At 45.2% G+C, this 18,424-nt stretch overlaps 1 protein-coding gene across 1 annotated transcript in view; it reads right to left on the bottom strand.

Annotated features, from left to right (window-relative positions):
• The window catches only part of SLC4A8 (solute carrier family 4 member 8), an 846,795-nt gene that overhangs the window by 520,558 nt on the left and 307,813 nt on the right, over positions 1-18,424 (bottom strand). Inside the window, exon 2 of the mRNA XM_069653405.1 lies at positions 7,600-7,681. Within this exon, the coding sequence (XP_069509506.1) occupies positions 7,600-7,681 (82 nt within the window). The remainder of the gene's footprint in view (positions 1-7,599; positions 7,682-18,424) is intronic.

The following is an 18,424-nucleotide window of genomic DNA, read 5'->3' as shown; positions in this document are numbered from 1 at the left end:
ATTGATGCCATCCAACCAATGAGGCTGCCAGCAGGAATGAAGATCATTTAGCTTTACTCTAACCCTATGCAACACTATGAAGGGGCATGGAAAGAAAACCGTTGTGGCATAAAAGTGCTTCCAATCTTCAACAAAGAATCAGAAATAGGAGGAAAGGGGCAAAAACAGAGGAAACCAGAAAATACCTTTTATTATTATTATTATAATATATGTTTATAGCACGAACCTAGCTCGAAAAAACATATTACTGTATAGGTCCTAGAGCTAAACAAGGATAGAGAGAGCAAACATTAGGAATATATTTTTTAAGAGTACTTTAGAAGACATTGAAATAAGGAGTAATGCCCAGGATAGTGTGAGGATGACCCAAACATGACAACTCAGCGCTCTCCCTTATAGAGTCTCTCATATGAGTCATAGCACAGGCTTATTGAGGCCACTCTTGGCCACAAGCTAATGCTGAGTAATGGCCTGTCAGGAACAACTTAGGAGGCATTTCACAAACTCGGACAGTAATATTCTGCTGGACCTCTTTATTTGCAGCCACCAAATCACAAAGGAGCCTTAGTAAGCTCTCGTTGCCTTTTTCTATTCAATGCGAGAAAGAGTTGGCACCTGTAAGAGTGTCGAAAGAGGCTGACACAAAGGTGGTATGGTGATGGTTATAGACTTCTTTTCAGTACCAACAACCCATCTATCCCCATCTCTATGAGGGGGTTCCCCGCCTCAAAGCTAAAACTAAAGGAATTGTCAGAATGTCAGTCAAATCAAAGTTCAACTGTCCTGTGTCAAAATCCTACTCTAACCCTCACACTATAGGTAAAGGGATACACTACCAGAAGATTCCTTCTTCAGGAGAATGGCTCCCTTCTCCTGTTGTCTGGATAGCATCCAAAAGAATGTCCTCTTGCAAATAAGAATGCCAGGGGGAATGCCTCCCTTGCCCTGGCTTGCAGGTTTCACACAGCACTTATCCAAGGTTTAACTCTTGGAGAATGACTCCCTTCTCCTGGTGTACATTTACACAGTTTCCAATACAGCCAGGTGGAATGACTCTTACCCTGGCACCTCCAGCACAACTCCCACTTTGGGAACAGGAGAATGCCTCCCCTTCGCCTGGTATTATTTGACACAGTTCACAACAAGGCCAGGGGGAATGATTCTCTTCCCCCGGCATCCTTGTTCCGTACCAGGAGAATGACTCCCTTCTCCTGGTATTGTTTGGCACAGTTCTTTCTCACAGTTTTCAGCTTACTGTACACTTGGCCACTCTGGTTTGTTAACAAAGTCCCAAATCTTGTTGGCATCCCAGACCCTTCTCTGGTGGTCAGTGGTTCTCGCCTACCCACTGTGATGAGGAGGATTTCCTCCGATGCTCTCAGTATTTGTTTTAGGGTCCCAGCCCCTTGTCTGGTGGTCAGTGGTTTTCTCCTTCACACTGTGATGAGGAAGATTTCCTCTTGCACTCTTGGTATTTGCCATGAGGTCCCAGACCCTTTTCTGGTTATATCAAGTAGTAGCCTTCCCACTACTGAGGCCAGAGAGCGCTTCATAAGCCAATCCTCCTTCTAACTCAATCGTCCCCTACAGGTCTCCCGTACCTCCCGTTACCTTGTGTGGGATTGTGGTACGTCACTGGGACTTCCTGGGACCGCATGTCTTCTCTCAGGCTATGCTGGTTCACTGCTGTGTCTCTGTTGGCTATGTGGTACGTCCTTCTGTTTTGCAGCCCCGCTCTCTTGCTTGGTCTGCTGCCTGGGTTCACTCCTGCTGAACCCGTGGAGGACTCCCATGACACTTTGCCTGAGCACTCTTCTCTCCAGTCCTTTGACAGCACCTGGATCCCCGGCACTCGTTCACCTCCACCTTTTCTGTCAGACCCAGTGGGGTCTGACACAGCTGGGCTTAACACATTGGGTAGTCCTTTGTTCCTTTTTATACATTGTATCCAGTTCCTCCCATGCAAATTGTAGGAGTCCTTTGTCTCTGTTGACAAATGAATATGCGTCGTAGGGGCCACCTCGTAGCAGTGCAAGCACAGTCCAGGATCTTCAGGTCTCCTGTGTTCTTCATCCTAGTACTTTTGGCTTTAGGATTTCTTTGCTATGGCAACCGTACATGGGTTGAATTTCAATAGAGTGCCTCGGTAGAGTGAAGAGCTAGGGAACTTTGGGGAGTGACAACATTCAATGGGCTGTACCCCAGGTGATCGTTGTTGTCCCCAAAGGGGAGTTCCTGCCCATGAGGTCCTCCTGCATTAAACCACCCCTAGGGGGATTATTGGGTTGCGGCCACACCTCCCTAGCTTCATGGGAAAGGGTTCTGACTTTGGCAGAAGTGACAACACTTTGTAAATCATCACACACCTTGTTAGTCCAGCTGTAAAATCAAGCAAAAGCCAAATTTTCATATTGTTTAATGGACTAAATATATTGTGCTCAGATTTTTGTTCCATAAGCTTTCGAAGTCTCAGAGACCTCTTATTCATACAACGTTACAAGACAAATGGGAAACAAAAGAAAACACACAGAGCTGGATATCACCTGAAAACACACAGAGCGGGATATCACCTTTATATGGGGAAAAAAGCAAGGTATTTGCCCACTTTAAACTCCATTGCCTGCAAGAAGAAACAATGGGCCTCATTCCGAGTACGGCGCTAACCAATGGCGCTATTAACGCCTTGGTTGACGCCGTACCCGGACCGGCAGCGCCTTGGTGGATGGCGGAATCACCGCCCCATTCCAAGGTTGGCGGGGCGGTAATTCCCCATTCACCAAGGCTCTTCCCCATTCCCAAATGAGCCCCCATAGGGCTCAATGGGAATGGGGAAGATGCAAATAACGGTGACCGTTCATTACGGTCACCGTTATTGGCTTGGAGGCCCCTTTGTGCCCTCGACTTTAACAGCTGCTCAAAGCAGGCGTTAAGGGCGAGGGCGCAGAGGGAACTCGGAGTATGGCGGTAAGGGATTACAGCCACCGGTCTCGTTACCGGTGGCCGCTATCCCTTACCGCCATACTCGGAATGAGGCCCAATGACTTGAATTCACTCCTGCAAGGCCGCTTTATCTGGAGGGCCATGAATTGGAAACAAAAACCAGACATGCTCAAACACCGAGAGGCAGTTTCCCTACATTTCAAGCAAATGGTTTGCAGTTTGTAATGTGTACAAATGTTTCAACGTGCAGTGTCTAATGAGTGGAACCCAGCATAAATAAAACAGTGATGCTATTTTAGACAGATTCCTAAACGTTAGATTTAAAGGTTGAGAAGGAAAAGGATAGGAATTTAGATTGTATTATTTAGTTATTGCGAGTCATTTGATGAAGCGCCTCCTAATTGTGACCATCACAGAGGAAAGCTACTAGCTGTCCGGAAGGCATCTACAGTGAAGGTCACTGCTTGTGAGAGTCTCCACAGGGAAGCCTACTCAATGCTCATGACATAAGCAGCAAGAAGTTTTCCTCTTGGGTGAGATCAAAAAGGAAGGCTGATTGTGATCTCATTAACGGGAAAGTCTGCCTGTGATGCCATCCGTTAGGAAAAGCTAACAGGCTACGTTAGTCACTTTATCTGTGGTCATCTTCAGGAAAACCACCTTTGTGATGGTCAGGTCATCAACTGTGAAGGCTACAGACTGCTTCAGATATCTTCAAGGAAAGAGGATTGTAATCAGCAGGGAAAACGGCATGCTGCTTGTTATGCCACTAAAAAGGAGCATGAATAGGCTATAAAAGACAATTGTGCAAGGTTTGGCCAGGGAGGCACTGTGTCGAAAGAAACCTCAAACTAGGTGGGGTTGCAGCACAAAGGGACCACCATCTATGGTAAAGACTTATAGTGGCAATCTATCTTTTGGGAGCATCAGTTGGAGCATTTTTGGACAAGTGGAACATTTGAATTTGATCAGCGCTGGGGGAGATCTCAGCAGAAAGAAATGTCTGGAAAAGCAACCGTAAGGACGAATTTCAAAGCGCAAACCTTGAGGGGTCAAAAATGAGAGACATAGTTATTGTTTCCTTAAGAAAAGACATTTCTATTAAATAAAAATGGATTGGAAAAACACCTTTGTGGCCCAATTTCTAGAGAGGAGCTTCTCTACCTAGAAACTAAAATTAAGGATCGGTCTGTGCCAGGAGGTCAGTAACTGAAATGCTGTCCTTGTGTCCAAACCAACCTATCCTGATGCTCACCCTTGTAAACAAAAAACACAACATGCAAGTAAATGTCTTCAACTTGAGGTTATAAAGTGTTCAAAACCAAAAGTGTAAGAATGAAGGACCATTGGATCACAAAGGGAGTGCCCTTCCCCTGGATTCTGAAACAGGATGGCAAAACGTCACTTTAGCAAACAGTTCCTTGGTGTCTTCAACAGACTCACAAAGTTTTTGTTCAACTAAAAGGTTTTGTTCAAGCAAGAGGTTTTGTAACAGACTTTCTGTGAATGCTCTTGTTTCTTGACAGATTACCTGGTATATACCCCTACCAGGGATATTTATACAATCTTCAGCTGCCTCGTGCACTTGCCTGCCAGGACTTCTGGAATTCTTAAAGAGATCTCCTGGTGTACTTTCCTGCCAGGGATCTTTGTACAACTTCAACTGCCTGGTATACTCACCTGCCAGGACTTTTCAGTTCTTAGCACACAGTATATGCTATTGTGGTGCACCTGCTTGGTACATCCATCTGTGTTTTTTCTCAAATATACTTGCTCAACACTTGTACATATTGGCATATCTTACTTCTGTATTTGGTTGGGGTTTGCTTTCATACTTTGTCTTGTGTGCATTCAAACATTCTTCTTATGGCACCTTGCTTTTGCAATTTGCCTTGTTTGCATTCAAATCAACTTTGCCTTTGTATATTTTCTGCATTAGCAAAGGTGTTCCATTCAATCACTTGTTGTCGGAACGCCCCAAGGTCACCGGTATTTTCCAGCATCTTCGATGTTGTTCGTGCCTTTCTGTTACGGCTTCTTTTGGCTTCTAGGTAGGGGTGTGCATATGCTGCCCCAGCACCCAGCGCGGCTCTGCGGGCACACGCCAACTCTCCTGCTCGGCCCAGGATGGAGTCTGCTGCCCCGTCGATCGACTGTACCTCCAGGAACTCCTGCTCTGCTCCCAGTGTCTCAATGGCTCTGCTTGCTCACCTGCAGCATCTCCTCCCCATCCCGCCGGCTTTCTCTGCTTTGCCAGATTTTTCAGTGTGCCTCGTGCTTTGTAGCTCCAGCAAGGATAGCAACATCCTCCTCTGCACTGCTCATTGCACCTCTCTTCCATATGGCGCTTGCCATTTTTTAAATGTCCTGCTCATTGCAGGTTTGGACGAACTAGTCTGCATCTTGTATTTTGGGTTCTTGTCAATGTGAATAAACTTCTTTGTCCTCGTCCCAGTACCAGAGTGGTTATGGGCCTTGAAGTCCATAACTTTCTTTGGGCTTTTAACTTGAGAATGGTTTTTCTCACGAATTTCAAAAAAGGCACATGCAGAACAAAAGGAGTTGCGTATGAGTTGTGTGTTAGGGTGAAAAGTGGGGCCCCAACTAGAACTATCTAGAGAAAAGCTTTGTTGACTTTCTCTACAGGGGGGAATCATTTTCAGACAATAGGCTATTAAGAACTTAAGGTCTTTCTCATGGAAAAAAAGGGAGGAACACTGACTCCTCCAATGAAGTCATAAGATCTCCAAGGTAGTTGTCTCCTCCCATGTGATCCTCCCTCACACAGCAACCCTCAAGGGGAGGATCAAGTAGCGGATGCCTTCCCCCTGGCCACATGGGAGAAGGGCACTGCCGGGAAAACAGTGATGAGTCCATCGGATTAATCACAAAAGGCCCATGTGAATCCAGGTGCATGTTTGCAAAATTCAGGAGATCGATTCCATGGCAGATGATGACGTGAGCTCATGTTAACACAATTTTGCATTGCCTCCAATTCCCTGCCTGTGCCCAAAGGCCTAAAAAGTAATAAGCACATAAAGCCTCAAAAACCCCAACTTGCCAACTACACTATCCCGATTAACAACACCACAGTCCTGGAGAAGAGTCACAACAGAAGTACCATGGCAGGCAACATTCATGATCGGGCACTCCACTGGCCACCTCTCTGGTGCCCATCCCTCAATTAGTCACCCACGACCAGGAAGTGAAGCTTCATATGGACATTTGTCCTGCAGATGAATGTTGTCACCCAGACAGCACACCATTAATAAGAAATGTCCTCTCTTGCTGCAATTCAGACACAAAAGTGATATGGTGTGGCCCCTAACACTAATAAAACTGGACTACTGCGTTGGCATTTCCAGAGGACTACCAGGAAATCGCTACTCCAGGGCCAATTGGTGCATTTTGAATAGCCCTAGGCCTCGGGAATTGAGATCACATGAGATCCACCCTCAAATCCTTACACCGGCTGCCCACTGAGCAACACATCGCTTCCAAGCCAATATGTATCGCTCTCCAGCGGCATTTGCAATGTAAGCACGCAAATACCTTTCTAGACGTCTCAAACTGTATAAACGTATACAGCACCTAGACGTCTCTGGCCATGCGCAACAGTGGGTCCCCCAAGGCTCGACCGCTATTCTGTGACTCTTCACTGGCCATTGCAGACCCAAGTGGCAGCCTATGTCCATGACTGTAGAGGAATAAATGCCAAGGAGCCACTTGGGCCCAAACTATGGAATGATGTACATACCAAAACTCAAGCCTCAAGAGAAGCACCTTCATTTGAGTAAATAACTTAAAACAAGAACATGCCATTCAAATGCTAAACAGTGGACCAGCTAACTACGCAGTACACAAGAAAAGGCGACCATTTACTGGACACTATACCTTGTGACATACGGAACGTGGCATTAGAATAAAAGCTATATGCATTTCTCATCGCCATACCCTCTCTTCGCCGCAGCCTTGAAGTGGCCTCTGGCACCACACCAATGTATCAACACTGAAAATATTTAAAAAAAACAGAACATAGGTTGGCCCTCACATGAATATTGTCAGATGGGGGACCATGCGTCGGTGCAGCTTGAGATCCACAGAATGCAGAGGTGGCCTTCACAAGCATCATTCGGCCTCCAGGCACAGCATTTGAGCACGAGATGAATTTTTGTTAATCAAACAGAGGGATTTACAGGAAGTCCATTTAGTGTGTTGGTTCTTCAGGGAAAGGCCTATTGCATTGCAAGGAGGTCCACATGGATTCCAGAGAAGTGGCCTCAGAGTGGCTACCATCGAGGTGGCTAGCAAAACGCATTCGAGACGGGATGAATAAAAACCAATGCCAACCACCGAGTAGCAGTCACGCAGGTTTATCTCGCCTTCGCGGGGAACTGAGTTTTCAGTAGTTGTCTAAAGGAGAGGTACTGGGGCATTTGCAACGGCGAGGAACATAACTTTACCATAATATGGCAAAGCATTAAACAGATCTTCAGATCAATGAGTCAGACAAGAGAGCCCAATAGAATTGGCCTGATTAAGAACCTTCTAGAAGACATCTTTATGCAATGTATTCATTATTAGTGAATTATAAAAAGATAAGATAATTAAGCAGGGGCATGCGCACCGAGAGTGCCCCCCCCCCAGTTGAGAGGTTACCTTCCAGCTCTTCCTTTTCATAGTGGATATTGAGTACGGAGCTGGTTCCCCCTTGATCCACCACCGCCTCCTCATCAGGTCTCTGCGGAGAAGGAACGGATGCACATTTAAAATCATCAGAAGCAGATTCGTTTAAATAGTGATTTAACTTACAGTGCATGCTACAACATGGTAAATATGTCATTGGTATGATTTGGTAGGTTTAGCTCTTAATTATTTGGACTAAGTGAACAGTCAGGAATTTGAACATATTATCGAGAAGCCAATCATTTCAACCCTACCATGGATGGCAAAGAAAGCAGGCAGGTCTGAATGGGCCAAAGGGTAGCCGAGTTGGGGGGTGTAAAATGGGGAGAACAGGAGGGATGTAAGGATTGATATGGGTGAACCCCCCCCCCATTAAAATAAAAAGACAAAAGAAAATTATCCACAAAGGAATAATTCAGTGAAGAGCAAATAAAGCCTAATGTCATTAACGGGAAATTAGAATTTCTTACAAATACTCACAATAAATCACAAAAGTTAACGCAGGCGAGTAGCACATTATTATTTTTAATTTATTATTATTATTATTACTACTACGGTTACATGTCCCGGGAAAGCTGCAAGCACCTAGGTGACATGTTCTGACATTCTACAAAACGCGAGGAATTCCAAAATTCAGTGGGAAACTTCCTGTGATGCACCAGCCAATCCCCTGCCTCTCAGAACCCCCCCGCCCCCCCCCCCCCCCCCCATCAGCCTACGTGGGTTTAGCCATGCATGTAAACGAGGCATTTTCCCGATCTCTGCCATGCCCTTTTCAGCCATTCCACGGACCTCTCGGCGCGTTTTGGAAGATGCTTTCAAGGCCCCGGCGTTCTCGCAGTACTGTTCGCCGTTCTCTGGAGTTTATAATTTATATTTTCCAAAAATGTAAAGTGTGAGGCGTTGCAAGGGGGGGGGGTTTAGGGGGCTATAGCCCCAGGTCTTTTGCTTGTAGCCCCAGATAAAAGCTCAGAGGCTGCAACCAAAAGGCCAGCTAGCCTCCAGTCCCAACAGTCCTGACATTAGTGCTGCCCGGATCTTTGCCAGACCTAGCAACTCCCCGGTCATTGGCTGGCATCCAACTCCAGACCTGCACGCTCGCCAAACAGCGCAATGAAGGGCGAGTGCAGAGGGGTTTGGGAGGTTGGGGGGGGGGGTCAATTTAATACAACAGATGAGTCCTCTCACCACCCCTCAGCATACAGAGAAGATTGATTTTCAAGCCCTGAACGCTGTCCAATGCACCGCTACTCGCCTTTACACACACGGCTACAACGAAAGGGAGGAATGCCATTGGCTGCGCAAAACGAAGTGCTCACGGGGCACTAAAGATGATGGCGACGTTTTTACAAGGTGTGATGTCACAGCTCAATGCAGCACACTCCCTGCAGGAGAAGCAAAATCCCAGGACCGTAGCTCTGCGGTGCAGTGCAAGGAACCCCCAGACCGCTCTTCCTGGATTCCAGTAAAGCAAGCTCACCCGAAGGGAACACACGCAAACCCTGCGGGACTGCGCAGGCGTGGAGGGATGCCTCGCGCTTAGTGGCAATGACTGCTGTCGTCATACTACAGGCTTTGCGGTAAAGAAGTGTCCCTCCACTCTGTTAGGGTGCGGCATGGCCAGCAGGTAGAGAATACCTACTCACTAGCATAGGTCTGAACTTGTGTATCATTAATATTGCTTCACACAGTGAGTGCTTTAGACTCTGAAGGTATCATTTCTTCATAGGTCCTAAGGACCCGCTATGGTCGACACGTGTTTCGCGCCTTTCAGTGAGACTTCCTCAGGACTGTATTATGATTGGCGCGGAGCGGTGTGGGGTGGGGTGGGGGGAGGTGAGCAAACCCTGGAGTTGCTGTTTTCATGGACAAGGGCTGGTGAGAAGCCAGTATCTCAAGGTGGGCTGAGCCACTGTAAGGTGCGAAACACATGTAGACCATCTGCTGTTTACCACCTATTAAAACCTTATTCTTTCAGATTCTAAAACACTACTTTGAAGGAATAATAATTATACTTGTGATTTAAAAACCATGCAGAGTATGCATGCTCATCTTGCGCACCCTACAAGTTTCTCTTTGCATCGCAAAACTCCAAACCCGCCACACTTTGTGAAAACCGTTCTGCCTTTTATAGCGTTTTTATACGTTTCTGGGGGGCAGTGTCCTCAATCGTGTCTTACAACACATCGTTGTTTCTTTGGCACTTTTCCTAGTAGTGACAATGCTGAATATCTGGAGTATTGAATGCAGGTCACACCCCCTAGAGGCCTAAAGACATTTTTGGCACTTTGCATTTACCCGAGATGTGCTGGGTAGGGCCTCATCTTCTGCCCACTAGACGCATTATCCTGGTTCTTCCAGTTCCCACTCTTTCAGGGTCTCAACTCCACTCATTGGCGGAAGACTGTGCCCAAGGATGCCCTTCCGGCAAAAACTGGGTGCACGTAGAAACAGGTTTGCTGATGGGGCCCTCCAATGGAGACCTTAACACCAGGGGGTGACAGCGATGGGACTTCGGGAATAACGGGATTGAGATATTGGAGGGACGTTAGCACCAAGGGGTTAGCAGTGGACAGCACTCTTCACAAACCCACCCATACATGGCAACTTTCTGATTTCCCTTAACCTGAGAATTGACTAAGATGAACGTTTTATAGAAATTGTTGCACGTCACTGTTATTTCTGCAATAAAATCAGTGAGCCCAATTACCAAGTGTAATAAATATTGCATGAAAAAATATTGAAAAGCCTTTTACAGTGCACATGGTAAAAATACCTAGGAGCCCTTTACCTCTCCGAAACTCATCTCCTACCCTAAATCTTTATTTTTTTTTTTACACTTTAAACCTACCCATATCATTACATTTTCTCAATATTTTTTCTGATTTAGGTATTTTTTACCCACTCGGTTATTTCTTGCAATATTTTTTCATCTTTGTAAATTCAATCTTTATTAATTCCTGCAATATTATCTCTGCATACCAAATTGTTGGGCACCAGCGGAGACGATCAAGGTAACGCAATATATTGCATTTACATTATAGTAGTCCATACCAAAAACCCTCCAATTTGTTGCATTAAACAATTCATGAGGCTCCCTTGAAACACTGTCGTGCAGGATTACAAATCTGCAAAGATAACCGAAAAAGCACACAAGAAATCAGTCTCTGGCCTAGAATGAAGTTCAGAGGGTAACTGAGAAAAACGCATCTGTCTCAAGGACTGTGGGATTGCATCAGCAGCACTGAAACAAAGTACCAAATGCTGTGAGTTTTCACGTGTATATCAACAACAGTTTTCCTGACATGCTTAAGGCAGACATGTTGGGCACCGACCACCTTTAGGTACTCGTCTGTTTTACAGACAGGATCATGGTGAAATTCTAGACTCATGTTGATTGGCTGCCTTGAATGTCTGAGACCGGTTTAAGGGTTATTTCAATTTTGGAGCGTCCCATTATAACTTTGCGAGACACAGGGCACCGCGCAAAACTTGTAAAAAACATAGTGGGACTTAAATCTTTTGTGGATAGTTGTGTGCAGGAGCGTGTACGGCAGCGCATAGTGGAAAGCCTCCCACCATTTCCAGTGCCAATGGGAGTATAAATTAAAATATATATTTATATATTTGGTTATTTATAATGCGCTTAATACCCAGAGGTTTCTAAGCGCGGACCCGGGGATCAAACCTGTCTTGCTTTGTGTCGTCTTGCTTCCAAGGCGAGCGCGTTGCCCCTGAGCTTTCCTCCCGAGATATACCATAAGTCCAGTTTCACTACTGAGGACTCAACTAGGCCGTAAAAGTTTGGTTCATGCTGTACTAGTGCATAACAGTCTTGCTAAAGCCAATATGTTGTATCCACAAATACAGGTACAGCCCTACGGAGGTTTTGTTTGTACCGCGCACTGAACCAAGCTAATGGAACTTGGGTACCGATGGAATAGAATATAGCCATATAGAGACAGGAATACAAAAATGCATAGCGAGCAACAAAAGAGTCCAGAAAAAGTCCAAACCGCCCCAAACTTATGCATGATGCTTATGCAACAAAGTTAATGGCGTTTTCCTCTAGTTGGCAGGTAGGTACAGTGCTGCTGTAGATTACATCAGTGCCTGCACTCAGCATGGTTTCCCATAGTCCACTTCTTTTGCTATAGAAGCTTTTGGTCTAGTACAATATTGCCCCCAGCCATTTCATTGCAGAATATTAAACACATCTTTTTCAGTGCAGTGCATTCACGGCAATGAAATTCAGCAAACATAACAATGAAAATAAAATAGATGGTAGGTTTGGCAAAGAGGGTGAGTTTAGGCAGGAAGGTGTAGGCTTGGGATTAGGTGGGGCTTCTGGAGTGGTAAAGCATATGGTACACAATTTGGCAGGAAAAGACATGCAGCCTAGACTATGTTCACTGTGGTGCAAACGCGTTCCCTGGCTCCACCACTTTTAACTTCACCAGAAGACGAATGAAAAGTAAATGTAGTGGAAGAAAATGGCTACACTCGTGGTGCAAAGGACCAATTAATGGCAAGGGCAGAGCAAGGCAATGGCGGCCTGGGTGGTGGCACAGGGCCTCTCTCTCAATGGGGATACAATCATCTGCTGCCAGAGCTGCCATTAGTTGGATGCATGCGATAGACAAGGTACCCTACACTGCCGCCTTAACTAAATTAGCAGGGCACCCTACTGGGAATTGAACAGTCAGAAAACATTGATATGGGACACTTCTTATGCATGGGGCGGGGGTCATCAGCATGAACATGGTCTCCGACAGGACCCCAACAACCAATCGTTACTGTTTCGGTGAATAGAACTGGTTTCAACCACCCTTTTATCTCCTGTCCATTGTGCCCCACACAGTGAATACAAGCAGGTGAGGACCTTTTGGTGACATTCGAGGTCATTTATTTGGTGGAACTGGCTTCTATTCATGTTTAAAATTACTTGGGTAATTCTGCGATGTCAACACAGTGTCTTGTGTGTACCGTCTAGTAAATCATCAAGTAGGTTGGGTTTGTCGGATGTACTATATTAAAACACCAGTGAAAATGATGTTTTACAAAAAAAAGAACTTTGAGGGTTTAGTGTCTGAAGCCGTAATATAGAAGCCAATTCACATAACAGAGCTTTAGGTATGTAACCAAATGTGTGCCTTGTTTCAAGACAATTAAACTGTCACCAGACGGCCTCCATTTTTGTCCTGCTGCCTGCTTATTCGACACAAAAATATGTTTTGTTTTTTATATATCTTCACATTTTACTCATCAAATATAACAGGAAGCCACGGACAAAAGAGTACTTCAAACATATGACCTAATCACACAGTATATGTAGGTGCGTTAAAGTTTTTAAAGTACATTTCTAAAAACCAGTATAGATCGTTTTAGGCTTAGACGACTTTGCATTATGTTGCTATTAGTTTTGCTTAACCTACTTCCAAGTATGTTTACACTGGTTAGGTTGGTTTATTGTGTGATCTGTCTACCTTTCAAGTCATCCCTACAAATCCGAGCATTCTTGAAAGCCAAAGAAAATGTCTACTAAATAGAGTTGAGAATGCATGTGGTGCAGTGCCTACATTGTAGACTTGACTTGATTTCCGACTTTGCTACTTAACCAAAATGTGTCATCATAGACAAATCTTTTCCTCTGTGTGCCTTATCTGCCAAAATTAGAAATCTCTAGAAGGGATTCAGTCCAAGGTGTACACCATAAAAAAAACACTACCAGCATTGCTCCATATGTAAGAACAGCAATTATTGACATTGTATAAGTCACAAAGTTGTCCAACAGCTTACTCAATGTAACTTTTTTGTGATGTAACTTACCTCGATTATCAATAAATGAAATAATTACCCGAAAGTTACTGGTGGATGTTAATACATATTCAAATTAGGTGGGCATAACATGCTCCTTTTATAAACATTGTAGGATGAAAGTCTGTCTCACCTGTGAGTTACACAGAAACACCACAGATCTCGGCTATGGGTAGGCACTATGATCTCTGCGCAACTTTACAGGTGTAAACCAGTGGCCCCTCGGTTTTCCATCCCCCATTTTTAGTTTGGGCTAATAGATGGTGCTTAAGCGCCACCTATAAACTGAAAGTATTGCAGTGGAAGGAGGAAGAGGACATGTGAGGAAGGACACAGCTTATGGGTGTTTAGTTATTTACCCACTCATTGACTGCCCCTTGTGATGCTAATTCCTATGGCCATTCCCACCTACAACCAGCCCCTCCCCGCCCAAAGCACATCCTCCTGGGATCTCTTTGAGCAAGGTCTATAATGAGAGAACTTCAAAATGTAGTCTGTCACTTATTTCTATGCAGTCCGCTGGGAGGTAATGGTTTAATTATAGCTGTAAATGGCCACGGAGCAATAAAAATGTCTTAACCAAGCTTGCCTTCAGCCACTTCATGTATCTCTCTTCTATACACTGAAGTCCTGTTAAAAACATGCAAGACAAAGCCAACAGTTTTGGCATGAGGTATTAGATAGGCATTTGCCAGGTACTGCATTTATGCCCAGGTAATCACTATTTTCCAGCGGTTGCGATTTTACGGCCATTATGCCTCTGCCTAGCAAATGCCCACCACCCCAGGCCTACACAAAAGCACAAACTGGTGGCTTTGCCAATGCTTATTGTAGATTGTAGCAAGAGCAGGCAGAACGTGAACTGAGCGGTGTGGCACTTTTGAAAGAGGCTTACGTGATCGAGCAACACACACACACACACACACGTGTTGAATTAGGCTGACTGCCGTGTAGAGCTCAATGAGAGCATTTAGAATCCTTTGAAGGGGGCTTCTCCAATAAAAGCCCGCGCACCCCAAATATGGGTTCTACTGGACGGTGAAAATCAACTATAAAAAGGGAATGGTCAGCTGGTCTGTTTGCATTTCACACAGTGCTTCAGCCGTCACGCATGGGAAAATCGACATATTTGTATTGTGATCAAAAAGATGTTCAATCCTAAGTGTCGAAGGACAGCAAAGACCCCCAGGCATTTACCACCAGGGGTGGGCAGGCCTATATATAGGGAACTCTGGAGATTTCCGGTAGGCCTCTGCGCTTCCGGACCGCTTATGTGTTATTGACAAGATGTTCCCATAGGAAAAAGGGTTGGGTTTGCTGAAAAGGCGTAATATGGGCCACTTTGAAAATTATTTCCAGTGCCTCTTTTGGCTCCCAGTGTATTACGACCAGTGATGTGCTAGACATGGTATGACTTAATACATTTACTTTATTTCCAGGTCATATCAGCAGCCCCAGACCTTTGCCCATCTCCACAACAATCTCTTCAAACCCGAACATTCCCCACAGAATTCACTAACATCGCAAGTTCTGTTGTTCTAGAGCTCCCATAATAATACATGGAATGACAAGTTGATGAACACGGAATTGGAATCATAAGACAAGGCATGGAGCGTATAACTATGTACATCTTAAAAACTAAATACAGCACTGCCTAAATATAGCATTATAACACTGTCCACCCCGGTGTACCACCCGATATAGCCCTTTCAACCAGATACCATCCCTTTAGCACCTTTCATATTATGTATGTAGTATTACATACATAATATGAAATATATAAATAATATAATTTACACATATTTTGCTACAAGCATAATATTTGCCACTATTCCCACTCTAAATCACTCTGATGTTTTGTTATAATAAAAAGACATTTATACAGCACACTATTACCACCTGAGTGGTCCCTTAGCATTCAGGAGGATCTGAAAAGCAGGAGAAAAAGCACAAGAGAGTTGTGATGTGCTGTTGGCAGCTTCAGTTCAGTTTACACCATTGACTGAGCGTAGGTGTGAATTTTTGGTAGGTATTTATCATGTGCTCTTTGTGCGAAGCTATTTGTGGTTTGCTTTGTTGTTGCAGTGTAGTGATGTACGTGCAGTTTGTTGTGCTGTTTAGGCATGTTTGCCTTTTGGTTAGAGTTTGAGAGGTGTAAGGAGAAGGAAGAGGTTTTTTTTAGTGTTTAGTGGGGGTGCTTTATTGTGCCCCCCACCAGTTTTGGCCACCTGTGGCACATGTCCCTGCCAGTGTTATGCATTGTGGTGTGCTAGGGGGACCTACCTCATATATTCTGCGCCAAGTTGTGGGTTGTTAGCAGGGCTATTAATTGTTGATGCCTCCTCCACTTCCCAGTGCCCTTGAGCTCCTGGGGGCCCTGAGGCTTATCTGTTCGGTCACCACTCTTTCCCCTTCAATTTTAATGCCCTCCGTCTGTGGTTCAACTTGGGACATTCCTATCTCTCTCCTAAGTGTCCAGTAGGGCCCTCTATGGAAACAAATGGAGAGAAGGGAGGCTTGTAGATTGTCAGAGGCGCTGTTGGAGCACTCAAAAGAAGACGCACACTTGTGACAGCTTCATAAAATCCCGATGAGGGGAGGATGGTGCTGGCTGCTGCAGGCCTTGGTTTTAGAACTAGCGAGATGGCATGCTGCAAAATGGGAACACTCGTCTTTAAAAGAGAGGAAGAACAAAACATAAGATATCATTGGGTTTTTTATAACACGCTTAATACCGAAGAGGTTTCTAAGCACAGACGCGGATTTGAACCTGCGTTGTTCTGCAACGTCTTGCTTCCAAGACGAGCGTATTGGCACTGAATTATACTACCCGTGCCTGAAAGCACTTGGGGACCTACAATTGTGCCAGTGGAGGGATTTAGATTGGTTGTTCCAGGAAAAGGAAGCTGAAATGGAGTAGGGCAACTCATCTACCAATTGCTTTAAATAGGGGCTTTGATAATTTTATTTGAATTGGCTTCTGAAGCGGGTTCAGGATGAGGGAGTAAACGTGTGATTAAGAAAACTAACGTAGGTTTATGCTGCACAATGCCACCCTAGTGTGCGCCCCACCACCCCCCTCCCGATACCTTTCCAATCACTCATTATGAATAAGGAGAAATCAAGAGATTGCACCGGCAAAAGCCAAATTAAATGCCAGTTCTAGAACTTTTTGTGTGTACACAACATACATATGTATATAATATTTCCACACATAATTACAGTCAAACAGGCACAGACATTGAATGGATTCTGTGTGACGAGCACCCCACAAGCATCATTGCATGTGGGGCCGCTCCTGCCGCAGTTTGGTTGCCCAGCAACATGGGGATAGCATACGGCACACCTTACAAAACGAAGTTCTCCGTTAAATGAGTGCCATCCCTGTGGGTGGCAGAGGCTGGTGAATGGGGTGAGAGGACATGGCATGGCGGAGAATAGCCAAAAAGGGGGTGACCAACGCCCCCCTCTCCTCCACCCATCTCCCGTACCCCGGCTCTGCGGCCAGTAACAGCCCACCGGCACGCTTAGGCTCTTCTAAAGTATAGTCCGGCACCATGACCAGCTGGGCAGCCTGCCCTGGTGGGGATTATCACCATTAGAACCAAGGAGACATCGAGGAAACCACAAATCCTAAAGCGGGTTTTAAAAAATAAAACGCATCTTTTAGCTGTACGTCGACCTTCCTCGTTGCACACATTAGTCCTTTATTCTTAATTTTAAGTGCCCGTAATGAAGAATGAAAAGGGACTAGCATGGAGTGAGCATGTCGAGGCAAGGAACTGCACAGCAACAACGTGCATTTTACGAAGAGAGAACGTGGCGTCGTATCTGCCAGCGTGTAACACAGCGAATTAAAGACTCTGTGCTAAACTGCACAGCAGGCCAGTATATGGACAGCAAAAGCAGCAGATTCATGTGTGTAATGTAGTTTGGCTTGTTAGGCACACACGCCCCAAACTTGGGCAGCACTGACAGTTCTCGCTGGAAGGTTCTGGAAAGATGGCGGGGGTAGGGCGACAGCCCTTCAGCAAGGGTTTACGGATAGAGTGGGACAGGTGAGTTTGCAATCCTCCTCTTTTGCCTCCGCTTTCTCTCCGAAATGGAAGATCAGCAGCGGCGAGATCTTTCCTTACTGACCACACACATATTCCAACAATGGACCGCCACAGATCTTGAATCTGCAAAGCCGAATGTGGCCCGCCACAGGGCTAGATGCTCTCTCTACTACTTCAGCCCATGACCAAAGGACTACCCTCGTGTGGCATGTGATTTTCAGCTATGCCAATGAGAGCTCTTGCTTGATGAGGATGTTGGCACAGAGAAGGCTGGCAACACATCATCTACTGTCTAAACATGTCCGGCCCTTAAATGGACATGCGGACATTCAATGCTTTAAAGACAGACATCAGTGGCGTAAGAAATGGAGTGTGGGGCTTTCATTTCGGGCGTGGCTTGCATGATGGGCGTGGCCTAAAGAAGCCTATGTAAGAATGAACAGGGGTGGTCTGGCCTACATAACTAAGTGCATATCACACCACAGTCTGCTTGGTACATTCCATAAAGTATAACGAATCCAATCTCAACGCCACTATTTAATTTACCCTTAACTGGGGCCATTGACAAAAATGGAGGTGTTGTGGTACATCAGTCGGTGCATTTGCATACCAGTACGTAGGTTGGGCAATGTTTTAAAAAGGTTTGTGATGTGTTTTAAACACAAAGTCAATGATGGCTATATGTATTATAAAGAAAAGAACAAACAAACAAACAAAAGTAGGTATATGCGAAAGTGTGGTTGGCACAAAGGCTACCACAAACACAGCTCTGCTTAATCGTTGCGGATATGGCAGACCAGCAGGCAGCTTGTGAAAGCGAGAGCACTTGAGGTAAAATTCTATGAACAGACCTCTTGAAAGCGAACTCCAAACGTTGGCCAGATCAGCACCATCTAATCTGGATGGGGCTATGCTCAAGGATA

The sequence above is a fragment of the Ambystoma mexicanum genome, chromosome 3q (assembly GCF_040938575.1).
Source record: "Ambystoma mexicanum isolate Mex_15411 chromosome 3q, UKY_AmexF1_1, whole genome shotgun sequence".
NCBI lineage: Eukaryota > Metazoa > Chordata > Amphibia > Caudata > Ambystomatidae > Ambystoma > Ambystoma mexicanum.
This window is presented reverse-complemented; position numbering and strand designations above follow the sequence as displayed.